Source organism: Nicotiana attenuata, unplaced genomic scaffold, assembly GCF_001879085.1.
Source record: "Nicotiana attenuata strain UT unplaced genomic scaffold, NIATTr2, whole genome shotgun sequence".
In the NCBI taxonomy this organism is placed as follows: domain Eukaryota; kingdom Viridiplantae; phylum Streptophyta; class Magnoliopsida; order Solanales; family Solanaceae; genus Nicotiana; species Nicotiana attenuata.
Genome location: NW_017685772.1, coordinates 1,892 through 3,293, shown reverse-complemented (window position 1 = coordinate 3,293; position 1,402 = coordinate 1,892). Strand labels below are relative to the sequence as shown.

The following is a 1,402-nucleotide window of genomic DNA, read 5'->3' as shown; positions in this document are numbered from 1 at the left end:
TCTTTCCATTCTGTTCTTATGTATTTCAGAGATAGAATTGTATTTATCTTTCAGACCTCTGTTTGTAGTATTCGTAGATAGTCCGTGACATTGTGACACCAATTCTGGGTAGAGTCGTATTTTGGATTATCGTACTGGTATTTAGTTAAACTATTAGATTTCGTCTTCCGCATTTCTGTTTATTATGATTATTCCGCTGTTGATCACATGTTAATTCGTAAATGCAAAAAGGTTAAGGAAAAAGGGTAATAAAACCTGTAATACTCGGCTAGCCTAGCTTTCATGAGTAGGCGCCATCACAAATCCCGAAGGTGGAAAATTCGGGTCGTGACAACAGACCTATTTTTAAGGTGATTGCCGTACTTTATTCATGAATACTGTCGCGTACAACTGTAACCCCTTGTTTATTAGGCGACTTTTGCTACTGTATTCATGACTACTGTAGCGCGTACAGTGAATACACTACCGTAACAACTGAATAGTAGCTATAGGAAGTAATTTTATATATATAGTAGCTATAGAAAGTTAATAGCCACTAAATAATAGTGGTTTCTGAAAATTCCTCGTTAAAAATTACTACTTTAATTACACATAATATCTTATTTGTATCATCAGTTATACTTTGGGTTTTGTATCTGTCTTTGACCGTAATGGAGCTCTACCGTGAGCATGAGTCGAAGAATAAAGGAGGATAATTTTAAATTTGGACATTTTTCCTACATCACATTGACACGAGAATCCACAGAAGCTCATACTCGTGTATTTTGTTAATCTTTTTCAATTCAAAATAAAGGTGAGAATATATAGTTGAAATGAAATCGAGAAATAAATAGTACAAGAGAATTCATTTCATTTCTTCCTCTCCCCTACAAAGGTGAGATTATATATATACTCTCAATTTTCTTATGCGAAATTGAAATAGATCTAGATGCTACAAAGCTAGTATACATTTTATTACCACGAATATTTCTTCTCAAATGTAGCATCTTGATGAGGTCCAAAATAGAAACCATCCTCTTGCACTTTCCAAAAATATTCAGACACTAAAGCACCAAGGGATCCACATTGGTCAGATATAAAATCATTGAAAACATCAAATGCTTTGTCTTTACCATTCCAGTAAAAATGGCAAAAGAATAATGTACCACCACCAAATTGTTCTTGAAACTTAAATCTGAACTCTTGACCAATGACATTGAGTGTATAATATCCTAGATCGTCATTTTTAGATTGACAACGAAGAGTCAAAGATGGAGAATTAGTTGGGATGTTGTCGATTATATGCATTAGATAACCAGGACTAAATGAACCAAGTCTAGGAGTCAAACCAGAACTTGTAACTAGAGCAAGGTTAAATGCAAATATGAATAAGAAGAAAAGGTGGTTGTTCTTGAAATAACTC

General features: G+C 33.9%; 1 protein-coding gene across 1 annotated transcript; it reads right to left on the bottom strand.

Moving 5' to 3' along the window:
• Positions 1-954: 954 nt before the first annotated feature.
• Positions 955-1,340, bottom strand: LOC109222166 (the record flags this gene model as incomplete). Its single annotated transcript, XM_019386556.1, has 1 exon — positions 955-1,340. A coding segment is annotated over one exon (386 nt), but the record flags the coding sequence as incomplete, so codon positions are not given.
• Between the last annotated feature and the right edge of the window lie 62 nt (positions 1,341-1,402).